Here is a 27,397-nt window from a genome sequence, read left to right on the forward strand (position 1 = left end):
GAGCATTTGCTAAAAACCCGAACCCACAACACCTTCCAGGTAGTTTGCAAGCACAGCTGGCTGACACTGGGAAGACGGACATTTACCAGCCAAGAAAACCCTTGGCCTAAGCAGCAGATGGATTGAAAAACAAGGACCGGGGTTTGAGAAGCGCAGCCGGTGATGCACTTCTGCCATTTGCTTCTACACATCTGCGTGAGGAGTTGGTTTTAGCCATGACAGGCATTAAAACCAAGTATCAAAATAAACTGGATTTAGGACCAGCTCTTCAGATGGCTGTATCACAAAGAACTAAAGGAAGATTTTAAAAACTAATGAAGCGTAGGCATCACAGAGTCCTCACTATAAAATATTGTTGTTATTATTAATGGTATTTTTTTAGCAAGAGAAAAAGGCAGGGTTCTATTAGTAATGGAGTAAAAGAAAAGAAATGTTTAGAAATATTGTTCACCTTTATTGCCTACTTGTTTCATTTCTACTGCCTGTGATTGTCTGAAAAGGTACCTAATACATTAGTACATATAATACTATATATACACTATAATATATTATATACTATATATACTATCATATATTAGTATATCTGATTTATAAATAAATATACATATATTGGGGGTGTTTATGTACAAAAAATTTTTTACTGATAGGAACGTGCCATCAAACAAACCCCTTCCATAGCAGGCAGCAGTGGCCAGATGGACATTTCCTTCCCCCAACCCTCTCCAGTGAGACCCTCAGCCACAGTCCAGTTCCTGTGCTGATTATCGTAGAGTCATAGAATCATTTAGGTTGGAAAAGACCCTTAACGTCAGTGAGTCCAACTGTTAACCCAACACTGCCAAGTCCACCACTAAACCATGTTCCTAAGCACCATGTCTACATGTCTTTTAAATACCCCCAGGGACGGTGACCCCCCACCTCTCTGGGCAGCCTGTGCCAGGGCCTGACCGCTCTGGCAGGGAAGACATTTTCCCTCATCTCCAACCTAAACCTCCCCTGACGTAGCCTGAGGCCGTTCCCTCTCACCTGTCACTGGTGACTTGGGAGCAGAGACCGACCCCCCCTCACTCCAGCCCCTCTCAGGCAGCTGCAGAGAGCGAGAAGGGCTCCCCTCAGCCCCCCCTTCTCCAGGCTAAACCCCCCCAGCCCCCTCAGCCGCCCCCCAGCACACTTGGGCTCCAGACCCTGCCCCAGCCCCGCTGCCCTTCTCTGGACACGCTCCAGCCCCTCCAGGCCCTTCTTGCCCCGAGGGGCCCAAACCTGAGCCCAGCATTCGAGGTGGGGCCTCCCCAGGGCCGAGCACAGGGGCCCCATCCCTGCCCGGCCCCTGCTGGCCACACCAGTGCTGACACAAGCCCGGGGGCTGGTGGCCTCCTTGGCCACCCGGGCACTGCTGGCTCATGCCCAGCCGGCTGTCAGCCAGCACCCCCAGGGCCTTCTCCGCCGGGCACTTCCCAGCCCCTCTGCCCCGGGCCTGGGGCGCTGCCTGGGGTTGGTGTGACCCAAGGGCAGGACCCGGCACTGGGCCTTGTTAAACCTCACACAACTGGCCTCGGCCCATGGATCCAGCCTGCACAGGCCCCTCTGCAGAGCCCTCCTGCCCTCCAGCAGATCGACACTCCCGCCCAGCTTGGTGTCACCTGCAACTCACTGAGGGCGCCCTCGATGCCCTCGCCCAGATCATTGATGAAGATATCAAACAGAGCCGGCCCCAACACTGAGCCCTGGGGAGCCCCGCTCGGGGCCAGCCCCAGCTGGGGTTAGCTCCGATCACAACTCTCTGGGCCCGGCCACCCAGCCAGATTTTTACCCAGCAAAGAGTACATCCATCCAAACCATGATCTGCCAGGTTGCCAAAATCCCACCCAGCCCTTGGCAAGTTATTTTAAATTGATTTTTTTTGCAAGTGTTGCCATGCGGACTCTCTGCTGACAGGGTTGTACAGAGCTGAACCTCACTCCTGAGTAGGAGTACAAAGTATTTCTCACCCCCTTATTCCACCGTTGGGTTTTATGAGGTTTACAGCACATATTTGCAATTTTTACTCTTATGGTGCTTGTGGATGAGACTGGTTGTGGCTCTGGCTTTACTGGTGGAGCCACTGGGGGAGGGAGGGGTGAAGGCATGCATTGCACTCGCAGCATCTCATCCCCTGGCAGCTCAGAACTGAACTGTCCTCTTCCAACCCAACCTGGGTTTGAGCAGCGGGATATGAGTGGCTGCTAATTTAGGGACAGAATAAATAACCTGGGGTTTCTCTGTTGCTTGCAATGGACCTTGAAAGGCCAAGCAGGCATGCCTCTACGCAGGCACCAGCCCCTCAGCCCAGGGCTCTGCTGGCCACAGAGCTCAGGGACCTCACCAGCAGCTTCCCCCCCTGCTGAATATCATAATTAGAACTGAAAATTTAGAAGTAAAATGAACTGTGAATTGCTTTGAAATGGCTTTTGAATAGACTTGTGGCTCTTGCTCCCCAGCTCTGTCGCCCCAAGGAAGAGCCTTGTCCTTTCCCTTGCAATAACTGTGGGGGGAAAAAAAAAAGTGTCTTTGCCTGCCTTGGGGCACAGATTTGGGGAAAGAGCACTGGTTTTGGTGCCGCACAGGCACTAACAGGGCAGAGCCAGTTCCCTCTCCCCCGCAGCAGCCGCCCACCCAAAATCACATCCATTCTGCAGCCACTTTTAGCAGGATACTAACTGCTTATATGCTATTGTAATTAAAGCTTTACAGGATGGAGAAACCCCAGGATTTAGGACAGGGAAAGGGCCAAGCAGCAAGGGAGCCCAGTGTGTCAGGTTTGCCCATCCTCAGTGCTGCGCATCCCCTGCCCACCCTCACACCCCCAACTCAGCACAGAAACATTTATTGGCAGCATCTTAAAAAAAATATAGATATTAGACATTGATTTCCAAGAGGTTCTCGTCACGATCAGTAGTAGTAGCAGAAACAGCAGCAAAACTGAATTCAAGTCCAGGTACTGCAAAAGGCCCCCCCTGCCCTGCACGTGGCCAGCTGTGAGCTGCTGCACGAGTCCCCTCCCAGCCCCGAATGCCACCACCCAGAGCTCTCCCCGAAGGGACGGCGGTGCCTTACAGCTCCCGCTGGCACAGCAGCGCTGGCTGGTACTTGGTAACTTGGTGCTTCTTTTATTGTTCCTGTTTGAGCTCATTTTTGAAATGAGGTGACGCCACAGGCTGGAAAAGCCCTTTGTGCTGTTGTCTTCCAGCCTGGACGGGCAGCCCCTGCTCCCATCCTGCCAGCACTGCACACGCTGGGCAGGGAAAAAATTAGAGAAATTTAAAAAAAAAATAATTAAATAAAAAATGGGGTTTTCTCTGCAATTCAGTGTGGGGAGTGTCCCCAGCCCAGGGGCACTTGGCTGCTGAACTTGGAGGTGGCTCAGAGGTGGCAGCAGCACAGGGCGGGCTGTGGTGGCTGGCAGCTGGGCAGCGACCAGCCCCGTGCTACCCTGCAAAGTCACCCAAACACAGCCAAAAATCACCTGGAGGGACAATGCAAACAGTAGAACAACATTGCCAGCTGCTAAGCCAGGCAGGAGACAGCGGTGCAGCCCTCCCAGCCCCAAGAACACGCGTGCGGGGGAGCTGCTGCTTTTTTGACACCCTGAGCTGAGCAAGCCGCTGTCTCTGGGCTCCCTGAGCTTTCTCTTTACCTAAACTCACCCCAGCTAAAGCGAGATTGCAGCCTCCCTCCAGAAGCAATTATGCATGCTGCTGTCCATACACAGCTGCAGAGGCTTTTAGAACTTAAAGTGGGCACCGAAAAGTTAAAAAAAAAAATAAATCAATGGATCTGGAGGTATTTTTCCCTAAGCAACTCTCGTCTGCAGACAAGGCACCAAGGGAAAGCTTGGCTGCGGTGCAGCAGCACTGGGCTCAGCCCACTGCCACCCGCAAGCCAAGGTTTTGGGGGGTCAGAGGAGGAGAATCTGCTTCAAGGACGTGAAGGGCTTCGTGGATGCCTCCAGCGCTGCCTTGTAGTCCTGGAGCGGGACCTCGGTGCAGGCCGGCGCAGCGAGCTGCCCCCTCCGGATGAGCTGGCACAAGGCGTCCATCATGCTGCCCAGGCTCTCCTGGTCTGCAAGGGAAGGAGGGAGCTCTCACCGTTGCACATCCCACGCCTGCACCGTGCCAGAGCCACCGACTGTCCCCGGGCGAACACCCGCCTGAAGCCGTACAGGGTCCCGGGGTGCAGTGTGCTCCCAGCTCGGGCACGCGGGATGGGGCAAGAGCCCCTGGCATGGTGGCACGCTGCGGTCCCTGCCTGAGCCACACCGCCCCGCGCCTGCGTTTCAGCTGCCCTGAGGACTATCAGCACTCATGACACGAGTAAGAACAAAGAGGATGGCGCTGGTGTGGTGGTTTGGCACCCGGTCCTGTACTGACCCGCCGCACTGGTGCCGCCCCTCAGCGCCCATCCAGCTCACCCTGCGCGTGGTCCTTCCTCCACTGCGTCATCCAGAAGCCGCGGAGCCGCACGTCCCGGAAGATGAATGCGCTCTGCAGAGAGGGGGAGCCGCGCACCCAGGTGAGACCTGTCCCCTCCCAGCGTGACAGCGGTGGAGGGTGGCAACAAGGCTCCTTGCTCCTTCATTAGCGCTCCCGTTTGGGAGTCAGGGCACATCGGGATGCACAGATGCAGCTCTGAGGCATGGAGTCAGGGCAGGTTTGATGCTCAGCATCTGTGGGGCCATTCCCCCCCTGCTGGGATTTCACAGCAGCCCAATCCTCCATAAATAAAACCAAGAGACCTGCACTAGGATGCAAAGCAGCTCAGCCCATAATGGACCCCAACAGTTAAATAAAAAGAAGTTTGGCGGCTCTCAGTTTGCAGGCAGGGGAGAGCTGAGCTCCCGTGGTGCCAAGCAGGAGCTCAGGAGCCGGGGACATCTGCAGTAGAGCATAGGGGACATGCCTCAAGGGAATCAAAAGCATCTTCAGTACTCACCACGGGCACCATTACAGGCTGCTTTGCCATCCCCCCGTAGGTGACCATGGTCCCTTTGGGCCTGGAAGTGGAAGGGGGTATTCAGTTATGTGGTCCCCAACGTGCAGCTTTGACCTTGCAAGCTCTCCCTCTGCCATACCCAACCCCACCGCTGCACTGACGGGGCTGTTCTCGCACCAAGGGCTCCCCCAGTTACCCCTCAGACTCCACTTTCCAGAGCTCCCCCCTTGCTCCCATGCACCGTTATCTGCATTTGCAGCTAAATACACCAGCTACACCTGGCCAGGACCTGGAGGATCTTCATAACTGTACCTCAGATGCCTCCAGCCACCGGCAGCATTCAAGACACAGTGATGATGGGTTAACTTTAAGTCACTGCTATCTTCCAAAACCACTTCTCCACTCTCCAAAACTTCAGTGATGACCAACATCAGCTTAACATCATCTCTGGCCACCTCTTGCACTCCGGGAGCCCTGGAGCAGGACCCTCCAGTGCCGGCTGCTGTCCCTGAGCCCGTGCCCAAGCCACCACCCAGCCAAACTTACTGCAGATGCCGCAGCATCTCCGTAGTGCTTTTGCCTCCGACGCAGTTCAGGGCGAGCCGGGGCTTCGGGGTGTTCTGCAAGAGTTTATTAAGAAGGTTCCCAAATTTTAAGGCTCCTTTCAAGGATTGGTCTGTGGTTCTTGAGGGAGCAACTGCCTTAACCTCAACATTTACCTGGGGGCAGCTAAGAGTCATAGAGCTAAAATCTATGATCTGGCCCTTGCAGTAGCATCAGAAGCCCTCAACTTCTGGCACTAAATCCTCATCTAGAGAGAGGTTTGTCTTTCTCACCATCCCTGCACCCTTCCCCATAGCGCTGAGCCATAGGGACAGCCCTGGACAGTCTCTCCGGTGGGATCAGCATTGAGGTACCTTAAATATATCTTTCATCTCTGGTTTTCTCAGCATCTCCTCTGTGACAACATGGTCTGCACCCAGGGCCATCAGTCTCTCCACCAGCTGTGGGAGATCAGGTCTGGGGAAGGAAGAAGGAAAAAAAATAAGAGTTGATGAGCCAGAAAGCAGGGTGTCACCTTCTCCTTCCTCCTCAGATGTAGCTTGGGGACAGCAGGGTGGAGGCTGGAGGACACCTCGGAGGAGCAAACAGGAGAAAATCCTGGGTTGGATGGTCAGGATGCCCAAATCCAGCTCCAAAACTTGCCCTACCTCCTGCCAACCTCCAGCCCAGGTCAAGGCTGGAGGGGTTCCTGCCCCACAGAAGACCTTCTCTGCTCCCAGGGGACCCACCTGTCCCTCACCACGTTGATGGTCTTGATGCCAGAAGCTTTGGCGATCTGGATAACAGCCTGGCCTACGCCACTGTTGGCGGCGTTCTGGATGACGGAGTCACCTGGATATAAATAAATCCAGATTTTCACTGCAGAAGCCACTGGCAAATCCACCCCGATTTCCTTCTGCCCAGCAAAGCCATACCCGGCACCAGGGTCTCGAAGTCGGCCAGCATGCGGTACGCCGTGCAGGGGTTGACGCTCAGGGTGGCTGCGCACAGCAGTGGGATGTCGCTGGGCACCTTCAGCAGCTCCTCCTCGGGGAACACCCCCTGCGTCCGCCACGTCCCTGGGGTACCGGCAGCATCGCAGGCAGAGCAGCGGGAGGGCGGGCAAGGAAAGGAGAACGTTATGAGACCTCAACTCATGCCGCAGCCTTAACACAGTCGCTGCAGCATTGCCACGTCATGCACCACCTAAATCCTGGAGGGTGACTTATGAAACACTTTCCCGTACGCGTACGGCCAAAATATTGCAAGAGGCAGGGGATGGATCCCCCACTGCCCACGGAGATTTATCACCCAGCAGAATCTAATTGTTTCCCAGAAGGATAATGGGACTGGGGCTCCCTGGGCACAGGGAGTGTGCTGAGATAATGGAAATACTCCCCATCCTACGGATGAGCCCATATATTCAAAGCCAATTCAGTTAGATTTACTCCCTCTATATTTATATCTGATTTAACCCCCTATCACCCATTTACTTTTCTTTCTTTAATGTTTAAAAGTATCACATTTGGATCTTAACTAGATAGCTTTCCTTCTCCCATTAAGCGAAAAAGCCTTTTAAGAAGAACTAGGCAAGGAACAAGCTGTTATGCTAAACCAGAAGCGACCATTTTTCTGGCCATTGGCATTTTGGAGGACCACAAGAGACATTTGCTGGAAAATAAATTCCCATGCTTTCCCATCAGAGCACTATTAAGAAGAAAACTGTAATGAGATATAACCATGACCTTGCACAGGTTAAATGCTTTATCCTGGGTCTTTAAAGAAGCTCTAAGTAGATGTGACAAGAGGCGGTTGTTTCCAGAGAAGCAGAGATTGCTGTTGTGCTTCGTAACAGCACAGAAGCCCCATAAAGGGTCTATGCTATAAAAAAGTAGATTATTTCTAAATTCCAGTTCAGCATAAGCAACGGCTTCGCTACTGCTCCAGTTGCAGTGCTCTGGGTTTTTGTGCTGCATGTGTCCTGTGAGCAGGAGCCCCTTCCCCAGGGACCCCCCATCCTTCCCCAGAGCCCCCCTGCATCTGCAGAGGAGCAGCAGCATCACTCGCTGTGGCTGGGGATCAGGTATCGACCTTACTTTAAAAAACAAAACAAAATAAAAACACATTAAAAATAAAAATGCATGGCAGAAAGAAATAAACTTAAAACCAAGATATAAACAGGGAAGATCTGAAGATGCCTTTGTGCAGCTCCAGCTGTTATCCCGATGCTTCTAGTCTGAGACAATCCAGCCCATTATATTTATTAGGTTAATACAGGACTAAATGGGTTCCAACTGCTGCTTCCCTCACCCGGAACATTCTCTAATGGAGCTCTTTTTTTTCTTTCATTTTAAGTCACATCCAATTAGAAGTAACTGCTGTAAGCAGGACGGGCACGTGGCTCTACCCACACCCGCAAAGACAGAGCTTTGGAGAGCAGCAGTTTTGCTCCAGGACCCCCAAAATCCCCACACCAGCTCCCCAAGCATCAGTTTGTACAAGAGCATGACCGCAGGTTTGCTCTCCGTGCAGGCTCGAGCAGCTCCCAGCAGGCTCAAGCATCCCAAAAGTCCCCTGAGGATGGGGGGTGCAGAGGAAGACCTCGCCGGCAAGGAAGGATCCAGCAGGCCGCGGCTCCCGGCACCGAGCATGCCGGGGTACACACTCACCAAGTCCGGCACCCGCCGGGATGACCCAGTCCCCGGGTTTCAGAGCCGCCACACGACGCCCGACCTCCAGCACCTCCCCGACACCTTCATTCCCTCCCACAGCTGGCAGCGGGGGGAGGATGGCGTAGGTCCCTGCCGGGAAGCCCGAGGTGAGTTGTGTCCCGTCATACCCCAGGCCTCCCCATCCCATGAGCCAGCTCCAAACCCTCCGAGATCCCGCCGGGAGCATCCCGCAAGAGTTAATATGCAAAAAGGAAGCAGCCAGAACGTTACCTTGGATCATATTGATGTCGGCAGGATTGATGGGGGCTGCCAACATCTTAACATGGACATCAGAGTCCCCCAGCTCGGCCACCTCGAGGTCCTTTAGTCTGAACAGGGGACACAAAGGACAAGTGCATTAATACAGGCTTGGCTGATGTCTTCTGCACCTTGGTTTAAGCTGGAAGGAGATGCCTGTATTGCCTACACAGCTCATTAGACTTAAAATAAACAGCACTGTATTCCCCATCCCATCTATGTTGCTGTAGCGTGGTCTCCTCCACTGAAGAAACCCAACACCCAACTTGGATGGCCCCATCAAGACTCCCCTGTCCCCAGGGAGCAGCAGGTAGCAACACCCGCATCCACCCCTAAACCTCACACCCTCAGCCGGGGTTAGGAACAAACCAAATTTACTCCTTGCACAGAAAAAAGCCCCTCCAAGAGGGATGACGTCCCAACCCCTTTGCCACGAGGCTGTTTTAACGCAATGAAGATGCTCTTACACGGAGGGAAGAGCAAGGCTGGATCATGTAGCTCATCTCCCTCCCACAAATGCATCCTCCCGGTGTGCACGGCCCCAGGGGAACTGCGATATAAATCTTCTGGGATACCTTGGGTCTTGCAAGGAGAGAGAAAAGCTCCTCCAGAAAACCCAGCAGCACCACGACACAGACCAAGGGGAAAGAGAAACTGGGGGGCTTGATGGCTGCCTGACCCATCTCCCAGCCAGGGCAGTGCCCATTTGCAAGATGAAGGCAATTTTAACTACATTTAAACGAGCTTGGGGTTCTGCAAAGGCTGCCAATTTTAAGAGCAGTTATTTGCTGTGATTACCCGCCACTAAGTACATGTCATTAGGCCAAATACACCGAATTTCTTTTTGTGGCCTGGCCCGCGCTGGCAAAGTGGTTCCCCCTTCCCTCCTCCAAGCCTCCCGGCTGATTTGGAGATGACTTCAAGGTTTGAATTAAATAGCACCGTGCACGTGTCAGAAGGCTTTTAGCACACGGGAACTTGCATCACCGGCTGCAGCTCCGGCTGTAGGTCCCGTGTACGCCCCAGTACTCTTTCGGGGGAGGGCATCAGGCTCCAGCTCTTGTCTTCAGCAGCAGCCACCCCAACAGAGCGCCTGCAGCCCGAACCCCTGCCGAGCATCCTTGCTATGTGGGTGCATCCCCAAGCACAGAAATCCTCTGGCTGCATCACGCAAATCCCCCGCTGTCACCTCTCTGTCTGTCCCATCCCTGCACCCCCATCTCAGGGACTGGTCTTCTGCAAGGATTTCCCTCTCCTAATTAGCAATCAGGATGATGAGACATGAGGGAGGGTCCCGGGAGGGTCCAAAAACCTCACTTGGAGAATCTGGCATCAGTCAGGTAGAAGATATGGCCTGGCAGCCACTGGATATGACTGAGAGTCCTGACTTCTATGGATTTTGCTCAGAACCATGGGGTTTTGGCAAGGTTATGAATTATGAAGTCAGGTGCGTGTCCAGCATCCAGGCAGGAGGCAGCAGCGGCTGCTGTGCAAACCATCCACCAGCATTAGCGGGATGAAGTTAGCTCCTTGCAAACCCACATCAAATCGAACTGCAAAGCTTTGGCAGGAAAACACGGTGACTCCATCCTGTTTAAGGTTTTAAAAAATTAAAAATAAAATAAAAATCAGCAGTACAAGACACAGGGACCCATTTGGAGGCACTGCGGCTGCTGGGCACCCACGCCTCCTGCTCCCTGGTCCCCAGCAATGCTGTCTTCACACTGTACGCATTTTTCCACCTTGTTAGGCAGCAAATTAAATCATTTTGGGTTTTGCCACCCTCTGCATGTCGGATTGAAATCCCTTCCTTTTTCTCAAATGAGGTTAAAAATTGAGGTTACAGGTAATACCTCGCAGCACCTCTGCAACGTGTCAGCCCTGTGCCAGCACCTTGGGCATGAACCCATTGCTCAGATTTCCATCACATTAAAAAAAACAATCAGATTTATATTACACAGATTTTTTAGATGGAGGCTGCTAGAAGCCAACCACCCAACCAAATCCCACGTCACCAAGCCAAGTAACGCTCACTAATCTTAACAAATTCAGCAAGTTGCGCAAAAAAGCCGCTGTTTCATCTGGCTGGGGGTGTTGCGGCTCGTCCTGCCCCGCTTTAGCGTTACAGGAATTTGGATATTTTCAGAAACCTGAAAAAAAAAAAAAAAAAAAAGAAGTCACGAAGCACAAGACCAGCCTTGCGCAAGCAATGGGACAAACCTCAGGAGCCATCAGCGGTGATAAGCACCATTGCACAATTAAATGGTCATGAGGAAAAGCAATCATCCATCCCCCCAAAATCCTGGGGGTTCAGTGTCTGGATGCGCCCGGATAATGTATCAGCACCTCCTGCATTTTTAGGGGTGACCTGAGCTGGTTCAAGCAGGGCAGCAAGTCCTTGAGGTCTTCTCCTTTGAAAAACAAAAAGGCATAAAATCCACCAAAATGTGACTTCCCCCTTGCAAGGCTTTTTGGCCCTTTTAGAAGGAAACCCCTGGGCCGACGCCGAGCGCCAGCCGCTGTCCCCAAAACCCGCGTGCGACGCCGACGGGCACGACACCGGCGTGGTCCCGTAACTGGGACCTCAAAGAGAAACCCCATCAACGTGACGCAACCAAGGATGAAGCCAAGGTGCAGCGATGCCGGGGGTCAGACCTCCCCATTGTACCCCAACCTAAGCAAGAATGGGCTTCCTGGGAAAAACCACATGGTTTTAAGGCAAACTGAAGGAGCAGCGGCAGGCAGGTGGGGTACGGGGAAGCAACCCCCCACCAGCAGCTGCCTGCTTGACCACAGCACACTGCGGGATGTGGGAAATGGGGGCACTGCCAGGGTCCCCCTGTGTGCTTGGGAGCCTCCAAGCACCCTTGGTGCTGCCCCAGGGTTCCTGCAGGGAGCTGCACCCCATCCCCACCCTGCTGCCCCTGGGGCGGGCAATCCTCAGCCACCCCTGCAATGCACCCCACAAACAGCCTGCCAGCACCCCCAGACACACACACCTCATCTGCTCCCAGCCCTGCCCCTACACCCCCAGCTTTGCCCCCCATTCCTGCACCCCCTACTGCAATGCACCCCAGTAGAACCCCCCCACCTCATACCTGCACCCCTTGCAATGCACCCTGCCATTCCTGCACCCCCTACTGCAAAGCACCTTGGTAGAGCCCCCCCACCTGCTCTCCCCACCCTGTACCCCCACTCTCCCTGCAATGCACCCCCAGCATCACACCCCATTCCTGTACCCCCTACCGCAATGCACCCCAATAAACCCACACCACACCCCCCACCCTGGACCTGCATCCCACTCTCCCTGCATTGCACCCCCAGCTTTGCCCCCCCATTCTTGCACCCCCTACTGCAATGCACTGCGGTAGAGACCCCCCCACCTGCACCCCTCAGCCTATACCTACACCCCCAGCTTTGCCCCCCCATTCTTGCACGCCCTACTGCAATGCACCCCGGTAGAGCACCCCCCACCCGCACTCCCCACCCTGCACCCCCACTCTCCCTGCAATGCACCCCGATAGAGCCCCCCCGCAATGCACCCCCCCGTGCCCCCCCTTACTGCACGACGGCCGGGGGCTCCCCGTGCCGCTCGTAGCGCAGCCCCCGCGGGGGGCCCCGCGCCGTGGCCGAGCCCCAGCGCACCGGGGGGCTCCGCGCCCCGCGCAGCACCCGCGCTGCCGCCCGCTGCATCCCGGCTCCGCTCGTCCCGCCTCAGCTAGCCCCGGTTCTGCTAGGCTCGGCGCTACTCGCTTAAGCCCGGCGCGGCCACCAGCAGCGTCACGAGGGCAGCCCCGCCCCCTCCGGGTCGGCCCCGCCCCTCGCCTCTCTTAAGGAGGCTCGGCCACAGCTGCGATGAGCCGGCGGGGTCTCTGCGGGGCCTCTCCCGCGATTGCTGGGGCGGGGGGTCCTGCTTCGGCGCTGTTTTATCCCAAAACGCTCGTGAAAATATTGCGTGCGCCGGTGTCAGAACAGCGGAGGCAGTGCCAGCTCCCTGTGCCGAGCCACGCCAGCCCGGAGGCCTCAGTGATGGGCACAGGGGCATCCTATCAAGCCCAGGCAACGGGGTCCTCGGATCTTGGTGCATGTGATGTCACATTCTGGGAAGAACAGTCCCTTTTCTCTGATTTATTAACCGGTGGCCTCCAGCCACCCCGGGAGGGACGTATGTGCTTGCTATGGGCAGGGAGAGCTGCACGGCAAATGTTAATCAGATGATTACTTAAAACAACAAACGCCTGACACAAGTGGTGAGAAACAAATTCCTAATAGTAATTTAATTCAATGTTTTGTATAATTATCTTGAAGGAAAGGTCTCATTTATTCTTCCAATTAAAACTGATTAGATCGGAGGGAAAAAAGGGAAGTGCAGATGCCCGCCTCGCTGATCGGCCTGTCACAGCAGAATAAACAGCGGATTTTAAAAAGAATTTCTTATTTCATGTAGAGATTGGACTTCTCTGGCTGGGTGGTGGGAGCAGCTCAATAAATCCCGGTTTGCTCATCACAGTCCGCTTCTGTGTGCAATTAGGAGATTCCTTCATCAGCACCAGCCCAGGGCTTTGCTGGTCCTCTGGGGACCGGGGCGCCTGGGGATGCACCGGGTGTGCGAACCCCATGGCAGGGCTGGTGGTGCTGCCCCTGGGGTGGTTGGGGAGCCACGATGGGAGCCTGCGGCCGGACCCTGCACCTCCTGGTGCTTTGCTGTTTGCGGGTCTGGGGGGGTCAGGCTTCCTTCCCTGCCTGACGGCGGCTGGGTTTCGATGGCCTTCAGCATCACCTGTAAATCTGGCCGCCTTCCCTTCCCGCTCCTCCCATCCCATCTCGAGCACCCGGTACTCCATTCCCATAAAATTGCTTAGCAATCCAACGATACCCAGGTGAGAAGTTTCTTGGCTCACGCCCGGCAGATCTCCTGCCGGCAGAATGTCCCCCGCCTGTGCCCTCCCCAAACTGTCCCCGTCCCGGTGACACAGTGCGCACAGACCCAGGCTGGCATCTGAAATTAGCCCGTGTCCTGCAGGGTGAGGGTCCCTCCAGGCTCAGATGACCCATCCCGAAGGCTGTAGTGATCTGAAATGAAAGATCATGATCAACTTGCTTGATATTTCACATTGTTTTTTTAAAAAATGGAAAACGACATTTTTTGGGGGTATGAATTCATGTGAGTGGAAGGTTTGAGATGAAGGAAAAGTCTAGTTTTGGAAAAAAAAAATCCCCTTCAAAGGTGTTGATGAGGATTTTTCTGCCTCCCTGCTCTTCCAGGGTAGGATGTGCAACTGCTTTCGGCGGCAAGGGAGGGCTCAGCGCGCCCCTGCTGAAGGCTCTGCAAAAGGATGAGGGGCGCAGAGAGAAAAAGGGCTTTTCCCACTGACTTCTTCTGTGATGAGACATTTCGGCGTCGCTTGCAGCTGGGGTGGACGTAGCAATTTTCAGAGACCTGTGGAATTTGTAAGTTGATCGTTGCTGACAAACGCACCCGCAAACACCCCGGCGCTCGCCAAGCTGAGAGCACCCGCGTGCTGCAGAGCACTGATGCCACTCGTGATGCTGGTTGCTCTCTCCCGGCAAGATGGGTAGACTGGAGAAGCTGGATGGAGGGACAGGGTGGGACCGGGGCGATGTTCACCCACCGTGGGAGCAGGTCAGCCGGATCCTGACGCGCGGCATCGCGTCTCCCTGCCTCCCCGGGCCACCTCTGGCACGGCCCGGCCATTAATTCCATACACACATTTCTACTGCGTTAAATACAATATGGCATCAAAACCCGGAGAGATAGGAGTGCTGGAGCAAGCAAAGTCAGGATCGACCTCGAGCCGTCGGGTTGCTGGAGCTGGTTCCCAGCCCCCCACGTGGATGCTGCCAGGATAAAACCCCACGCCGGAGCTGGGGACGCACCCCCCGAGGTCAGGGCGATCGCAGCCCTCGGATGCAGAGAGGAATTAGACGAACCCATGGATTTCAAAACACATTTTCTTGCTCTAATTGGCAGAACCCCGTATTATTCAGCATGAATCCTCAGGACAGGCTGGATTTGCTCTCTGCTCTTGCAGGTCCAGGAATGCCCCATCCATGCAGTGAGTTTGAAAGGGCTCAGAGCAACCCTGTGCCACCGGTGACGGCACCGTGAGGAGCCATCGAGTGACAGCAGAGCCACGGAGGGCACACCAGGCTTTCCCCATCTCATCAGTCTGGTGTGATCCTGAGCGCACCCGTGTCCCGGCAGCATTTTTACCACTGGGGAGGAGCAGTCCTCAGGAGGCTGAGTGGGGTGTGCAGTCGTCTCCAGCATGGCTGGTGGCTTTAAATCAGCGTTTTAATCTAATCACAGCAGTAAAATAATAGGATTTTAATAGCCTCGAAAACGGCAGCTTTCCAAGGCTGCCAAGAGCATTTAAGATTTTTTACGGCGGGGCAGCTGCAGGAGCAGCTTCGGGCACGGCAGAGGATGCTCGCGATGCAGGCGAGCCTGCGCGCCGGGAGAGGCGGGTGCCCACGCTCCGCACCACGTGGCAAAGGGTTAATAACTAATTACACCGGCAAAATGAGATGCCTTTCCATACCCTTAGAAATGTATGCATTCGCAAATCAGGGCTGGCAGACAATTTATGATTATTTTGTTAAAGTTTCTCCTGTAACAAGCACAATTTCCTGGTGATTAATGACTACTTCATCTCCTGAAATTGCAATTTTTTTTTAGGCGAGATGCATGAAGATCGTCTTTGCAGTTGAGGGTTTACGAGTGGGTGGGGAGAGGAGGAAGAGGAGATGGTTCCTGAGCACCTGGCGCCGTGGTGGGTGCTCGGGATGGGGGAAGGAGCGATGCTCTCCGCTCTCCTCTGCCTTAAACCCCTGTTATTGTTAATGAGCTATGATTTATCACAGCCATTGATTACTTTGACTAATTCATACTTGCTCAAGGCTGGAAAGCAGAAGTTCATCCGATGAGGAAGGTTTATTCTTGCAGATGCGGGGAGCCTGGGGGGGATGCGGGGATGGGTGGGACCGAGCGCCTGCAAGAGCTGGGTGACACCAGGGTGACACCAGGGTGACATTTGCTGTGATTTTATCCCCAAAACCTCAAGACCTGTTGAGGACAGAGAATTTATCCCCTGGTTTACACGAACGAGTTGAGCCCAGAGGGTTCAGCCCGACCCCGGGAGCCTCGTGTGTGCTGCGCTGCCTCCAGCTGTCCTAGCACTTAATCAAGTTAATGTGGAATTATTAATTAACTGCTTACAAGATCAACACGCTTTTTAATTAAGGAGAATAATAATCTATTGCCTTTTCCCTTTTCAGGGGAGAAATTGAAGGTGTGTCTGCTTCGCTTAGGAATAATTAAGAAAGGTGAGGCTGGAGAGCTTGCCTTAAAGTGGGGTCCTTCAGGGGGGTGCTTGGTGTTGCACCTCGGCGGCCTTCCCGCAGCAGCCAGATGTGGTCCAAGCACTGCTGGGTCTCCGGGAGAGCCGACACCCTTGCAGGTGTTTTGGGTCAGGATGCTGGCCTGGGATCCCGGGGCTGGGACGCAGCAAGAGGATGAGGCTTTGAAAACTCGCAGCCCAGACCCCCAGCCGTGCCCTGGGCTGCATCCCCAGCAGCGCGGGCAGCAGGGCGAGGGAGGGGGTCCTGCCCCCCTGCCCCGCTCTGTGAGACCCCCCTGCAGCGCCGCCTCCAGCTCGGGGCTCCTCGGCACGGGACAGACACGGGGCTGTTGGAGCGGGGCCAGAGGGGGCACAGAAATGCTCCGAGGGCTGGAGCCCCTCTGCTGTGGGGCCGGGCTGGGAGAGCTGGGGGTGTTCAGCTGGGGAAGGGGAGGCTGCGGGGAGACCTTATTGCGGCCTTCCAGTGCTTAAAGGGGGGCTGTGGGAAGGCAACCCCTTTATCAAGGCCTGTTGTGACATGCCAAGGGGGGGTGGTTTTAAACTAAAGGAGGGGAGATTTACACTGGATATAAGGAAAAAAATTTTTACGTTGAGGGTGGCGAAGCCCTGGCCCAGGCTGCCCAGAGCGGTGGTCGATGCCCCATCCCTGGAAGCATCCAAGGCCAGGCTGGCCGGGGCTCTGAGAGACCTGATCTGGTTGAAGCTGTCCCTGCTCACTGCAGGGGGTTGGGCTGGACGGGCTCTAAAGGTCCCTTCCGACCCAAACCAGTCTGTGATTCTGCGATTCTAACACAATCCGCAAAATAATTTTCAGGCAGAGAAAGGGATGCTCAGAAACAACCTGCGGGGGAAGGCGGTCGATGGGCTGCACCGTCCCACGGATCACAGAGCTCCTGTCTCCACCAGCTTCTCCCTCTTTTCACCTGGTCAGTGCAGCCACCGTCCCACCCCTCTCTTGTGGCCGTCCTAGGGCTCCTGGGCCTGTCCCCACCGCCTCGTTCTTACAAGACTTAGGAACAGCTCGGCTGTTATTTTCCCATTTTGAGCCCCATTCACCCCAAACCCTGCAACACTGGCAGAGTCCCATCGCTCTGCCTCAATCACCTTGTTATTAGACACGCCTGAATCTTCGAATGAAAAATACATTGTGCTTAAAGACCCACTTTACATAATCCTCGGTTTATCCCTGAATCTCTCATTTAACACCTCAGACCGTGCTGGACAATCCCATAAACGCTGTTGAACCCTTCACCTAAAAACTTGTGCCCGATGCTCCCGGATTGGGGCAGATGTCACTGGATGCTCAAGGAGGCTTTTATTTTTTATAAGCATGCCGATGGCTGCTTCTTGTCCCTCTGATTTTTTTATCCTCCTTTAAATTGTTTCATTGTCAGATAATTAAAAAAAATACAGGAAGAAACGCAATGTTCGGCAGCTGACGGAGAATTGGCGAGTTCTGATCCTCTGCCAGTGAGATGAACAAGGAGGTTTCATCCTGAGCCTAAGGCAGGAGAGAGAGATGCTGAGAGGATCCAGCTGTGCTGCTGACTGCTAGCTCTGCCTGCGAGCGGCGTAACCCTGGGGCATCGACCTCGCTTGGTCCTTGCTGTTGCTTTTCCCATCGCTGCTTTTTTTCCCGTGCGGCTCCTATTTGGGTCGTGCAGCAGAGTTAGTCCATCCCTAGACTCTCAGTGGTGATTAATGCAAAAATCATCCTGTTTAGGCACCTTTCCAGCTTGGGGCAGTGCAGGAGCTGGTCCCCTGGGGTCGGCGTTTGGGAGCTGATGCAGAATTGAGGTGCGACGCCTGCAGGGCATCATCCAGCCGGGCAGGGGAGGATTGCGGCCAGTGGGGTGAGGTGCTGCTTTTGGGACCCATGTTGCCACAGCGGCACCCAAAGGCATCACCCCTGGGTGACTTGGCAGGGAAGATCTCTTGAAATATCTTGAAAAGATGCCCAGTTGAAGAAAGGCATCAAATCAGCATCTTTTATTCTTTTTTAACTGTATTTTAGCTTTTCTTTTTTCCTCCCCCCTGCTCTATGTCCCAATAAGTTCCCATCCTGCTCCTGTCAGCTGCAGACCCGAAATATTTCCAGCCTCGCAGGAAACGGTGAGCATGAACTGTCTTATTTAGGAAAAGAATTGATCGATCTCTGGGTTTTGCTGGTTCAAAAGCTGGTTTGTTTTGTTTGTTCCTATTCTGCTCAAATGCCCGATGAGCTCTTTTTGTTGGAAACTGCCGAGCGCATCCTTTCTCCGACGGGGTTTGGAAAACCGCCAGACCGGAGCTGCTGATGCTCACAGGAGGGCAAACAAGAGGGAGGAGAGCTGACCCTTCCCCCATAGATAAAATTGAACAAAATAAAATAAACAAGCTGTAAAAACACATTTAAAATAACAATAAATAAGTGCTGGATACAATATTGTTCCCTCCTTTCCTTTCAGCTGGATTTTAAATGCTCGGGGAAGCCTGGTTGCACACCCATCTCCGTGCTCAGGCTCCAGCCTGTCAGCACCGAGAGATGATTATGAGAGATTTGAGCAATATCCAAAACCAGGTCTGAAAAAAATGGCTTTTGTGATTTTGGATGTGATCAGAGACCCAAAACGCCCCAGGTGATGTACAGCCCCCCTTCCCTTAGAAAAAAAACACGCCAAGGCAACAAGGGAGGAGGGTTTTGGTGTAGATTTGCTTGGGTTTAATGCCTTTATTCTTTTTTTTTTTTGATCAAAGTCATTTTATTGCAAGGTTTAGGGATGGGCAAATCCACGCAGCTGGGATTGTAGCTGGTCTGGGTTAGGCACTGAGTGGATGGACAGATGGACAGTGCCTGGTTCTTTGGAATATTTTTGGGTTAAAAGTGGTTTGTAAAAGTCCCAGGAGCAAATGTGATGCTCCTGGACAGCTCTGGAAAAGGGGGACTGACTCTGACCCTCATGTCCCCTGATAATGGGGTTTTTGCCTGGTTTACATGACAACGCTGGCAGATGCTGCGTTTAGGACCACAGGGAAGCGCAGAGCTATTCCCCTGCTTCACCCCCACCATCACAGAGGCCTTTCCAGGAGTTAAAAAAGAGGCAAAAATGACCCAAAGTGAGATAAATAAGCCCAAAAAGGAGGGTGGCTTGGAGCAGACATATGGGCTAAGCCTGCCCAGGGGGCAGCGAAATGGATGCAGCCCCAAGAGCATCCAGGTGTGCCTGGAGGTGATGCCAATGGTGCCGGTCCCTAATGAGTCCCCGCGGCTGTCACCGCTCGTGAGGGACAGAAACAGGAGGTTTTTGTGGGGTGGCAGAGAGGGAAAAAGCGTAGCCCTAATATCAGTGGTGGGATTTTACATTTTGAGGTGGAGCTGCTGCCTCAGACTCTTCTCTGCCAGCCCAGGAGGGGGGACCTGGGCTTTTTGCATCACTCTAACAAAATCCCTTTAAAATCCTGCTGGGGGAATTGGTGGGCACGGGGAGGTCAGGCTGAGCTGGCTGGGCAGTGCTGCCCTATGGGGCCAGCCCAGAGGCTACGGGCTGACCCACTGGCTCCAGAGCATCTCCCACACGGGCTGGGATGCTGCCATGGGCCGTGACGGTGGTTTCACCTGCAGATTTGGGGAGATCGCATGCAACTCATGGGAGATGCAGGGGTAGCTTGAGAAAGCTCCTTCTGAGATGGAGAGCAACGTTTCTCCATGAGATCAGTGCCTGGGGTGAAAAAATTGCAGTTTTCTGGGTGCATGTGGCCCCCAAACTCAGCCTTGCGTGGGGCATCTGTGAGGCTGTGCCACCAAGCGCTCAAAAAAAAAATGCTGCTGGAGCAGTGCCTGGGCGAGGGTTTAGCTCTGGGCGTTGGGCACTGATCCCTGGGCTTCCCAGTTCCCTGCGGAGAAAGCCCAGCACCCTTTGAGCACAAAGCAGGAGGGGGGTTGGCAAGGGGTCAGGTCTTAAATAACATCTTCTAACATCTTCCCGGCTATTTCCTCTGGGAACTCTTGTTCATTCGTTGCATTGAACAGGAATAGGAAGGTTTATTTGGATGAAGACACAGAAGTTATTTCATCCTTTCAGGCTGTGATAACTCATCTAATAGCCCTATTACATCCGGCCACGGCACCGCGTCGGGCGTCTGACCGCTCGGGGCTGGACGGATGGGGAGGAGAGCAGCGGGATGAGATAATCTATTTTGTCTGTTCAGAAAGAAAAAGGATTTTTTGGCATTAGCAAAAGGCAGGTGATTTGAGAAAATAACAGAGGCTTATTAGAGATAAAGAACTGGATGGGTGTGTAATAGGTGTAGGTATAGAAAGAGAAAGAAGGGGATGCGGGAGGAAGAGGGAGAGAGAGACTGGTGTAAAGGGAAAAGGGGAAAAAAAAGCAGAAGGTAAGAAATTAGGGAGTTAAATTGCTTCAATTTCAGTGTAGGTTGCTGGGGGTTGTGTCCCTGCAGCTCGGCAAGAGCTGTTGGCTGCAGGGAAGGCACCGCTGGGAGCGATGCCTGGGGAGGTGCTGGCCCCGCGCCCTGTGGCTGTAATGGGGAAAAATGGGGAATTATTGTGCTGGCAGCAGAATGTGGTATTCTGAAGATAAATTAAAGATTATAGGGTTTTGGGGTGGAAAGCCCTGGTCAGCATGGAGATGCTTGTCCAGCTGGTTTGGGTGAGGCCAGTGCTCCAGGTCCATCCTGTGGCGCCGGGGTAAGGGCTTGGGGCAGCCCCGCTCCCTCAGTCTGCCTTTTTACGGAGACAACCGAGAGCAAAAAAATCCTCCCCAAAGCACTGTTGACTCCTAAAAGGTTCAAAATCCCCAGACCCCAGCTTTTTAATCCCAACCTGGGGGAACCCAAGAGGTGTGGTGAGGCCGTGACAGCTGCATTTGAGGCTGCTGTCACCGAACACCCTGGAGTGAAAACATTTATCCTTCGAATGGGAGGGACGGTTTCAGTCGAGACCATTTGCAATCACGGCAAGGCCTATATTTTTCCTGCAAATGACTATACTTGAAGAGTGATTACTTCATTTTAACTCGATTGCTCCTACAGGGCGCTTGGGGGCTGATGGCAGCAGGGAGACGGAGCAGGGGAAGGGCTGGAGGCTGCGGGCTCATCCTGCCAGGTGCTGAGCGCTCACTGCCCCCAACCCCTCAGCTCTTGCTTAGAGTAGAAGGCTTTCCTTGGGGAGGGATTGGGTGTGGGATTTGTACCCTGGGCACTGGCTGGAGCCTGGTCCTGGAGAGTGGTCACCAGCTCCATCCCTGCAGCTGCATGGAGCAGTGCTGTTTGTCTGTCTGTCCATCCTCCCTGCTTCCCTCTGTCCCTCCTCTCTTCTCTCCGTGCAGGACTGGTGCTGTGCAGGATTAGTGCCATGCCATGCAGGATGGGTACTGTGCTTTGCCACCCCCAAAACCTTCTCTGCACCCCTGCCTGCACCCCCTGGCCCCGCGCTGGCACCGCAGAGAGGCAGGTCCTCCCCACCAGCTCTGGGGGGCAGTGGCACTCCTCTGCCAAATTCCCCTCCCTTTCAGACCTGTTACACAAGTGGGATTTGAGCTGGATGTGCTGGACAGGAAACCATCCTCACCCAGAGCCCTGAGGCCAATTCCTGCTTGTGTCCAAACCTGCTGGACATATGAACGCATTCCCTTCAGACATGCACACGTCCCCTCCACGCATCCCCTCCGTGCATGCACACATCCTCTCCACGCATCCCCTCCATGCATGCACACATCCTCTCCACGCATCCCCTCCATGCATGCACACATCCTCTCCACGCATCCCCTCCGTGCATGCACACATCCTCTCCACGCATCCCCTCCGTGCATGCACACATCCTTTCCACGCATCCCCTCCGTGCATGCACACATCCTCTCCACGCATCCCCTCCGTGCATGCACACATCCCCTCCGTGCATGCACACATCCTCTCCACGCATCCCCTCCGTGCATGCACACATCCTTTCCACGCATCCCCTCCGTGCATGCACACATCCTTTCCACGCATCCCCTCCGTGCATGCACACGTCCCCTCCACGCATCCCCTCCGTGCATGCACACATCCTCTCCACGCATCCCCTCCATGCATGCACACATCCTTTCCACGCATCCCCCCCGTGCATGCACATATCCTCTCCACGCATCCCCTCCGTGCATGCACACATCCTCTCCACGCATCCCCTCCGTGCATGCATACATCCTTGCCACGCATCCCCCCCGTGCATGCACACATCCCCTCCGTGCATGCACACATCCTCTCCACGCATCCCCTCCGTGCATGCACACATCCTTTCCACGCATCCCCTCCGTGCATGCATACATCCTTTCCACGCATCCCCTCCGTGCATGCACATATCCTCTCCACGCATCCCCTCCGTGCATGCACACATCTCCTTCATGCATCCCCTCCATGCATGCACACATTCCATCCACGCATCTCTTCTATGCATCCCCTCCACGCAGCCAGCAGAACAGCCATCCCGGGGGGCTCCTCCAAGCTCCTTCCCCCAGGAAAGGAGCCGCACGGGAGCTGGCGGCCACCCGTGCGGCTGCCCTGGGCCAGCGCCAGCCCTTCACAGGGAACAAGGCGCCTTTGTGGAGCCCACATCTCCCTCCAGCTCCTCTCATGCAAAATTCGGGCTGCGTTCCCATGACGGGTGGCAGGTCTAGGGTGCGTTAATGGTCCTCGTTAAGCAGCACAGATGTATTCCCAAATTAATCCTGGAGCTCACACGAGGAGGTTGCGGTTTTCCCCCCGTGGTTTGGGCTGTGGGGCGACAGAGCAGGATGGTGACCTGCTGGCGAGCTGGGGATGGTTTTGTTGCGACATGCTGTCTGCAAAAGAAACCCCTTCCCGGTTCGGTTTGCAAAGCAATTGGTTTAGAAATACAATTTGGGGGTTTAAAAGGCCGTGGGAAGTGCAGTGCGTCGCTCGAACAGGCTCGTGTGGATTAAAAGCTCCCTGTTTCCAGGTTGGCTCCCCCCAGATCCTGGGAATATCCTGCTCTGCTCCACCTCAGCTGCATTTCCCCCCCTCCCTGCGATGTTTCAGTTCAGCTGCTGGAAAAAAAACCCAGCCCATATTCTTCCCCAGCCTGCCCCTCTGGTGCTGCATGACCCAGGTCCTCTTCCCGGCAGGATTTTGGGGGCTTTTCCCTTCAATGCATGAAAAAGCACCAACTCCCTCATCCCGACCTCTTAGGGATGTAACGGGGAGTGGGAGAGCGACGCTGGATCCTGCGGCATCCCTGGGGACCCAGGGGGACCCCGCAGAGCCAGCACCATGCCAGCCCTCTGCCGCCTTCGCTGCTGTGCATCTAAGCGGCTTAATTCCTTTATTGGGCATTATTTTAACAGGCTTTTAATGTCACCGGGAGAGGATTTGTCAGGATCGCTCCGTGCTTGGTGTGGGGCAACGCGCTGCTGGTGCCGGCTGGGGTTGAGGCCGCATCCGCACCCAGCTCGGGGCTGGTGTAGTTTGGAGAGAGGTGTCCATCTCCCCTTGCCTTCACCCCAAAATGTGCTGTCCCAGCCAGGGGACACGGATCCCTGCGGGTGGCAGGGGGTGTGACATGTCCGCTTTGTCCCAGGAGCCCTGGGGACAGATGCACCCCTGCGAGTAAGTGCCGCTGCAGTGCTACCCTGGCTGGGGGGCTTGCTGAGAGCAACTGGTGGGGACTGGGAATGGAGGGAACACGTTGCACACCCCTACGGCACAGGGAGGGGTGACACTGGGGACACTGCCCAGGGAGTGTTCGGGGCTGGCAGCTCTGGGGTGACCCCAGCCCTGCTGAGCCCCTGCGCCGGGGAGCTGCTGTGCCTGGGAGGAGGAGGAGGAGGCGGGGCGAAGGATGCTGTGCAGCGTTCCCAGGGCTGTGCTCTGTCCCCAGGTCAGGGTAGTGTCCCCAGGTCAGGGCAGGGTCCCCAGGGCTGTGCAGTGTCCTCAGGTCAGGGCAGGGTCCCCAGGTCAGTGCAGGGTCCCCGGGTCAGGGCAGGGTCCCCAGGGCTGTGCAGGGTCCCCGGGTCAGGGCAGGGTCCCCAGGACTGTGCAGGGTCCCCGGGTCAGGGCAGGGTCCCCAGGGCTGTGCAGGGTCCCCAGGGCTGTGCAGGGTCCCCGGGTCAGGGCAGGGTCCCCAGGGCTGTGCAGGGTCCCCGGGTCAGGGCAGGGTCCCCGGGTCAGTGCAGGGTCCCCAGGTCAGGGCAGGGTCCCCAGGGCTGTGCAGGGTCCCCAGGACTGTGCAGGGTCCCCGGGTCAGGGCAGGGTCCCCAGGTCAGTGCAGGGTCCCCAGGGCTGTGCAGGGTCCCCAGGGCTGTGCAGGGTCCCCGGGTCAGGGCAGGGTCCCCAGGGCTGTGCAGGGTCCCCAGGTCAGTGCAGGGTCCTCGGGTCAGGGCAGGGTCCCCAGGGCTGTGCAGGGTCCCCAGGACTGTGCAGGGTCCCCAGGGCTGTGCAGGGTCCCCGGGTCAGGGCAGGGTCCCCAGGTCAGTGCAGGGTCCCCGGGTCAGTGCAGGGTCCTCGGGTCAGGGCAGGGTCCCCAGGGCTGTGCAGGGTCCCCAGGACTGTGCAGGGTCCCCGGGTCAGGGCAGGGTCCCCAGGTCAGGGCAGGGTCCCCAGGGCTGTGCAGGGTCCCCGGGTCAGGGCAGGGTCCCCAGGGCTGTGCAGGGTCCCCGGGTCAGGGCAGGGTCCCCAGGGCTGTGCAGGGTCCCCGGGTCAGGGCAGGGTCCCCGGGTCAGGGCAGGGTCCCCAGGGCTGTCAGCAGAGCCACCTGTTAACAGCAGATTCCTTTGCTCCGATTGCACCAACGCTGGGGGTCCGGGTAGGAGACACGATGCACATGGAGCCACGGGGACAGGACCGTCCCTGGGGCAGGACCATGCTCCCCAAAGACAAACACCACCCAGCTGCAACCCCCACCCTGTAGCCTTCCTCCCCTCCTCCTCCTCCTCCCTGGGGTAACGAAGGTCCCATGAAACAGGCTGTTATTTTTAGCTCTGATTTAGCCGGTGCATCCCGGGTTTTCCACGTGCAGTAAATTAAGCGATCCTCCCATCCTGGGAGCGCCTGCTATGATTTACTTGGCAAAAAGGTTTTCAGCTCCCAGGAAGAATTTATCTTTGAAATGAAGTTGCAACGATGCAGCCGGGGCTGGGATTAAAACTGTGGCAGCAACGGCCTTTCTTCATCAATGCAAATGCTACTGGGGTGTCCGGTCCTTCACCTGCACCCCAAGAACTGGCTCTGGGGGTGGTTTGTCCTCGCTGCTTTTCCTGGCGAGTGTTTCTCCAGGGCTGGATTTGATCCCAAATAAATAAGTCAGCCCGATGCAGAGGAGCAGCACAGCAGCACCCTGGGGCTGAGCTGAACTTGGGTGAAGCTTTTTGGCGCTGGTGGGTGACGTTGTTTCACTTCCAGGGCTGGAATTTTCCTGGTGGGTTCACGGAGCTCAGCGACACCCGGGTACCGTCCCCCACCATCCCCCCAACCCCGCTGGGTGCTGCCTGGTCCGTGGGACGGGGCTGCACCACCACAGGGTGCTGCTGATGCCGGGGCTCCACCTTGAGTGATTTGGGGTAAAAAGTCCCCACGTTTTGTGGTGTCATTCCCTTCCCCTTCCAAGTTTTTGTCTGCTCAAGCAGTTTCCCAGCCCGGAGTCGCAGCCGGGGCTGGGTGACCCAAGCACGGATCACGCTGGAAAGCTGATGCAAAGCTCCCCCCCTCCTCGTCCCAAACCTTTGGAAAAACATTTTCCTCCCGAAATAGGGCCGAAGAGGATGTCGACGAACAAGGCGCCTTTCATCCCCGCTGGCACCGCCGGCGGGGACACCCGGGGGCTGCCAGCGCTGCGTGCCTCCTCGCGCGCCTGCGCCCCGTGGCCCTGGCCGGGAAAGGGCCGGACGTTTTCCTCCTTTTACACCCTTTTGGGTTTTTCTCTCTTCTGCTTGCTCCGAGTGACGTCCTGCACCTCCCTCCCTCCAACACCCTCGTCCCACCCCAGGGGATGGTGGTGTTGCTGGGTGTCACTGGGGTCCCCCGGATCACTGCCACCCCTATACAGCCCTGTCCAGGTTCCCATGTCACCATCTTGCGAGAGGAAGCATCGTGTCCCTGTCCTTCGAGGACCTCCAGCAGGACACGGCAGCTTGTGGCAGAGAACCAGGGGGTTTTGGGGTTTGAGGACCCCCTGGGGTGGGCTGGAGCCCCTCTGTCACTCCCCTTTTGCTCAGCTTTGCGAGGGGCTGGACCCCCTCACAGGGTGCTGCTGCACCCATCCCACTGCAGCCCTCACCGCCACCCACCCCAGGACCCCCCTGCCCAGCCACCTCCCAGCCCAGCACCTGCTCTGCAGCCGGGGACCCCCCAGGACATGCTCTGGCTTGGCAGGGGCACCCCCTCTGTAGCTGGGCACCCTTCTGCAGCCAGACACCCACCTGCAGGCAGGGACCCCCCAAAGCCTTGCACCCTCTTGCAACCAGGAAGCCCTCCCTGCACCCAGGGACCCATTGCAAGCCCCCTGCAGCTGTGCACCTCCCTGCCAACCAGGACCCCCCCTGCAGCTGTGCATCCCCCTGCAACCAGGGAACCCAGTGCAACAGGGACCCCTTCTGCAACCGGGACCCCCTCTGCAGCTGTGCACCCCCCTGCAGCTGTGCATCTCCCTGCAACCGGGGAGCCCCGTGCAACCGGGACCCCTTCTGCAACCGGGACCCCCTCTGCAGCTGTGCACCCCCCTGCAGCTGTGCATCCCCCTGCAACCGGGGAACCCAGTGCAACAGGGACCCCTTCTGCAACCGGGACCCCCTCTGCAGCTGTGCACCCCCCTGCAGCTGTGCATCCCCCTGCAACCAGGGAACCCAGTGCAACAGGGACCCCTTCTGCAACCGGGACCCCCTCTGCAGCTGTGCACCCCCCTGCAGCTGTGCATCCCCCTGCAACCAGGGAACCCAGTGCAACAGGGACCCCTTCTGCAACCGGGACCCCCTCTGCAGCTGTGCACCCCCCTGCAGCTGTGCATCTCCCTGCAACAGGGGACCCCCGTGCAACCGGGGACCCCCTGCAGCCATGCTCTGTCCCGCACCCAGGGTCCCCACCGCCCCCCCACCCGCCCCCCGTTCACCCGACGCCAACTCCGCAGCCGCGACCCCCGAGCAGCCGCCGTCCCGGGGCACCCCGTCTCCCCCCGCCCCGCTCCCGGGGAGCCCCCCCCAGCAGCCGTCCGCCCCCCCGGGACACCCCCAAAACCCCGCCGCGGGCGGGGGGGCGGGGCTCAGGCTGCGCGTGCGCGAGGCGGCCGGCAGGGGGCGCCCCCGGCCCGCCCGCGGTGGCGGTGGCGGCGGCGGCGGGGCCCGCGCGGCGCTGACGTCAGGGCGGAGCGAGCCGCCGCCGCGCGGCCGCCGGTATTTGAGGCGCGGGGCGGGCGCGCGTGCCCCGCTGCGCCGCCGCGCCGGAACCGCGGGGCCCGCAGGCGGCGGCGGCGGCGGCCCCTCCGCCCGCCCCCCCCCCCGCCTCCGCCCCGCCGCCCGCCCCCCCCCCGGCCCCGCCGCCGCCCCCCTTCCCTCC

The 27,397-nt window shown here is 56.5% G+C and overlaps 1 protein-coding gene across 1 annotated transcript; it reads right to left on the reverse strand.

The window, feature by feature from the left end:
• Positions 1 to 2,847: 2,847 nt before the first annotated feature.
• On the reverse strand, positions 2,848 to 12,260 carry MECR (mitochondrial trans-2-enoyl-CoA reductase). Its single transcript, XM_064471212.1, has 10 exons — positions 12,043 to 12,260; positions 8,454 to 8,551; positions 8,181 to 8,312; positions 6,447 to 6,590; positions 6,261 to 6,363; positions 5,886 to 5,988; positions 5,515 to 5,588; positions 4,969 to 5,029; positions 4,448 to 4,520; positions 2,848 to 4,098 (listed from the first exon to the last, which is right to left on the reverse strand). The coding sequence occupies exons 1-10, from the start codon at positions 12,171 to 12,173 to the stop codon at positions 3,935 to 3,937; spliced, it is 1,083 nt and encodes a 360-aa protein (XP_064327282.1). The 5' UTR covers positions 12,174 to 12,260; the 3' UTR covers positions 2,848 to 3,934.
• Positions 12,261 to 27,397: the final 15,137 nt, after the last annotated feature.

The sequence above is a fragment of the Phalacrocorax carbo genome, chromosome 22 (assembly GCF_963921805.1).
Source record: "Phalacrocorax carbo chromosome 22, bPhaCar2.1, whole genome shotgun sequence".
In the NCBI taxonomy this organism is placed as follows: domain Eukaryota; kingdom Metazoa; phylum Chordata; class Aves; order Suliformes; family Phalacrocoracidae; genus Phalacrocorax; species Phalacrocorax carbo.